General features: G+C 41.3%; 1 protein-coding gene across 1 annotated transcript; it reads right to left on the bottom strand.

Annotated features, from left to right (window-relative positions):
• Nucleotides 1-954: 954 nt before the first annotated feature.
• On the bottom strand, nucleotides 955-2,220 carry LOC140931740 (uncharacterized). Its single transcript, XM_073381491.1, has one exon. The coding sequence runs from the start codon at nucleotides 2,218-2,220 to the stop codon at nucleotides 955-957; it is 1,266 nt and encodes a 421-aa protein (XP_073237592.1).
• Nucleotides 2,221-3,911: the final 1,691 nt, after the last annotated feature.

A 3,911-nucleotide genomic window follows, 5' to 3' on the forward strand; every position in this document is an offset into this window, starting at 1 on the left:
TGTCAATTTCAAGACTCCTGTAAAAAAGGGGTCCATACTGGACAGCAGGCAAACTAGAGACCAGAAGTCCAATGACCTGGGCAACTTCTCTTATAGAAATTATACTTTTCTTTAGCAGTTGTTGGCATGCCAAAATTATTTTCTCGGTTTTTTCTGCCGTAAGAAATACTTTCATAGAATCTAAAAGAAAACCAAGAAATGCCAATTTCTGACATGGTTGCAACACTGACTTTTTATGATTGATCAGGAATCCTAGAGACTCAAATAGGGTTAGGGTAGTAAGAATATTACTTCTGCAGTCTGTCTTTGAGTCCCCCTGTAAATATAAGTCATCTATATAGCCAACATTTAAGTAGCCTTGGCTACGCAATGTGCTATACACTGGTTTCAATAGTTTTGTAAAGTATCTTGGTGCAGATGCTAGGCCGTTAGGGAGACATGTGTCCTGAAACAGCCTATTTCTCCAGAAAAACCTTAAATATTTCCTGTGCTCAACAGCCACAGGCACAGTGTAATATACATCTGTTAGGTCTATAGAAGCCATATAACAGTTTTTCTTTATTAACTGGATAGCACATATTAGGCTTTCCATTTTAAAATGTTGATACTCTATGGATGCATTCAGTCCTTTTAGATTCAAGATCAGTCGGTAAGAACCATTTTTCTTTTTTCGGAGAAAAATTGTAGAGACGTACTGACCATAACTAGGGTCAGTCTCCTCAAGAACCCCTTTGTTAAGCAATTGTTGTATTTCACCATCAATAAGTGCAGCCTCTTCAGAGTTAAATCTAACTGGAGGCTTAGGATATTGTTGATAGGGGTGTTCAGTAAACTCAAGATGACAGTGTTCAACCATGCCAAGAATTTTTCTGTCTGATGTAATTTCCATCCAGGCAGAGAGAAAGTATTTAAGCCTGCCAGCAATTTGCAACTCTTTGTCCCTTACCTCAACGTTTAGTTGTGGTTCTTCTGAGCAGCCTTCCTCCCACCCTCCTTCTTGCTGAAGAGGGGACGGCGGTAGTTTTTTGACAGCCCAGAATGATAATTATTATTCCTGTATTTGCCTTGGTATCTGTCTGAGTGACCATCACTTCGTGATCTTTTGAAGCTCTGCTTAGTTTCTCTACTAAGCTTGGAAGTGATTCGGTTGGTATCAGTAATGTCTTTTACCGCCTTGGGTAGATCATCTCCAAAAAGCTCAGTTGTTATTGGGTTTGAGGGAGCACAAAGATAGTGGTAGCTTGTGTGAAGCTCCAGTTTTAGAGCCTCTCTACGCCTCAGATTTAACTGTGTGTTAGAATTAGCCATCAACAGAACACCATCCATGAGTTGGTTAACTAGTTGACCCTTTGATGGCATATCTGGCTTGCTGATGAGGTCATTTACAACCTGGACCACTGCAGTTGTACCCTTAATAAGGGATTTTTGCACCTTCTGGAATTTAAGATCTGAGGTACGTGCTCTCTCTGAAAGATTATTCCAGATTGGTAGGTTGACCCTAGTTTCGGCCAGCATATCACAGTTTTTTGGCCTGAGATACCTTTTTTTGATTTCATTCAGCTTATCTTCCTCAGGTTTGTCTTTCAATAACTTTTGGACAATAGCGGCTAAGTTTCCATGAATTTCAGCGCCATCTTGTTCAGAGACATTAAACTCCTTTTCGACTTTATTAAGTATGTCACTATTGTCCTTAGGCAGAGCAATGCCATCATCGGTTTTTTGTTTTTTACGAGCAGGTTCCTCAGGTTCTATGTCTGAGCTGCCGCCACGGTCATCCAACTCGGAGTCGGAAGCTACAGAAGCGTTATTCTCGTATGCGGCGTCCTTTTTTGCCTTGAGCAAATCGTCCAAATTGCTAAAACCCTTGTTCATTTCCACTGCAAGACCAGAAAAAGCCTCTTTGAGAAGGGCAGCCATGTCAGTGGTTAAACTTTGACCCGGGGTAGCAGATTGTTGTGAGCCGCTACGACGCTCTTTTGGCGGGCTTTTTTCCCTTGAGGAACGGCTAGGTTTTGTCACAGTTTTTGTGACCACTGCCGTCTTAGAGGCACCAGAGCCAGTAGAAGGTGCTTTCTCGCTCTTCTTTTGCAACTTGTCATCACATTTAAGTGATTTTGTGGGATCTTTAGTCCCAGAAGTGGGCTCTGCGTCTTTTTTGCTTGATCCTGCAGAAAACTCTTCGTCCCAGTCGTTCAAACTGGCGTCTAAGGCCGAGTCCATCTCTAGCAATTTGGAAATGGTAGTTTCCTTTGCTAAAGTCAATGACTCGTTCATTTTTAGTAGATAAAAGAGCTGTATTTTTGGAAAAAATCCTCAAATACAGCGAGAAAAAGTCAATCTGATCGGCGACAAACATTGCACTGATTGGCGCATGCGCTTGCTATCTCATGGAATCTCTTAGCATGGTAACGAGGTAGAACTATTGTTTTTCCCGTTCTTTTCTCTTTCCTCTTCCGGTTTGAGGTGGTTGATAGATTGGACTATGTTCCCATCTCGGATGAAAAGAAACTTCGCTTCCTTCACTTTCTGGCGGCGTATATACCAGTGACTGAGGTATAACATTTTCAGCTCCAGTTAACCATTCTTCCGAGTTGCTCTCCCAGGTAGTGCCCTAACTTCCGTCAGATTCTTCATTGCTGTCGTGAGCGGTTGATGTATGAGTTAGATTCGATCCACTTGAAGAACCGGTTGGAGAAACAGAAGGGGGTGCCATCCCATAACCATATCGTCTCAATTCGTTTTGATCATTAATATATCTTCTTATATCGTCCAGTCCCATAGATTCAAAACATCTTTCACTTAGTGCTGGCGAAAGTACACTGTCATAACCAGTACTAAGAATTCTAGCACTGCTACCACTACTTGGTAGAGATTGATGTACGCAAATCGCTCTTCCCCGTCGTATTAGGGGGTTGGCAGCATCCACTATTCTCTGCATACCTGGAAAGATGTTGGCGGCATCTTTGACACTTATTCCCAGACCCAGAATCTCTTTTCCGTATTTTTTCATTAAAGCTGGTGTCTGTTGCACTTTGTCGGGTTGTTTCAGTTTTTCGGGATTGTTTCTTCCCTTTCAAAGGTTGAAATAGACGTTTAGAGTTCTGAGATAATGGATTGCTTTTAATAAGTCGTCTTTTCCCAACCCTCTATATTTCTTGTGCGCCGCCATTATTGTTGTGTCTTCTTCATCTTCCATGTCCACTCCCGTTATTCCTTGAGTGACTTTTCGAGATCCAGCATTTGCATATTTGGTGTCAGCATGATTCATCCCTTTACCACTCTGTTGCATCTTGATCGAACTTTTCAAACAATCCAAAGCGTTTCTGTCCAAGTAAACGTACTCCTTGATTTCGTTACTGTTGTGCAGATCTATCTTGTCTAATTTTTTTTTTATAACTCATCGTCCCTTGCGTTGTCTAGTAGAGGAAGAAAAATGAGATACTTTGCCAATTCTTTCGCTTTTTGTTTACACTGTTTCAGGGCTTGTTTCTTCACTTCTAAGTTCGCCTGTTTGTTTGCCAAAAGTTCTATACACTTTTCTTTATCTGTGGTCGTCTTCACCACTTTTAAAGTTGTGTAGTTGTAAAAGAGATCGCAGAGTCCTAATAGTGCATCTCCGTCCAAGAGCGTTCCATCGATGACAAATTGTCTAATTTGTTCGTAATTTTCGTAAAACCTATCTTTTTCCGTGTCTGTGGACATGTCTCAGATATATGGGTTCGAAATTGTTGACAGGTATTTTCGTGTGAATGTGTTCTCTCTGGGTGTGGGGTTCTTTCCAGTTTTGCATATAAATGTCGTGTACATATCCCTTATTTAGCCTCCTCAGTCGTGGATCCCTTATGGGTCTGTAAAACGTTTTCTGATAATGAGAAGTATCTGATCCACTCTTTCGCATGAATTTTCGCAAC

The sequence above is a fragment of the Porites lutea genome, chromosome 3 (genome assembly GCF_958299795.1).
Source record: "Porites lutea chromosome 3, jaPorLute2.1, whole genome shotgun sequence".
NCBI classification, from domain to species: Eukaryota; Metazoa; Cnidaria; class Anthozoa; order Scleractinia; family Poritidae; genus Porites; species Porites lutea.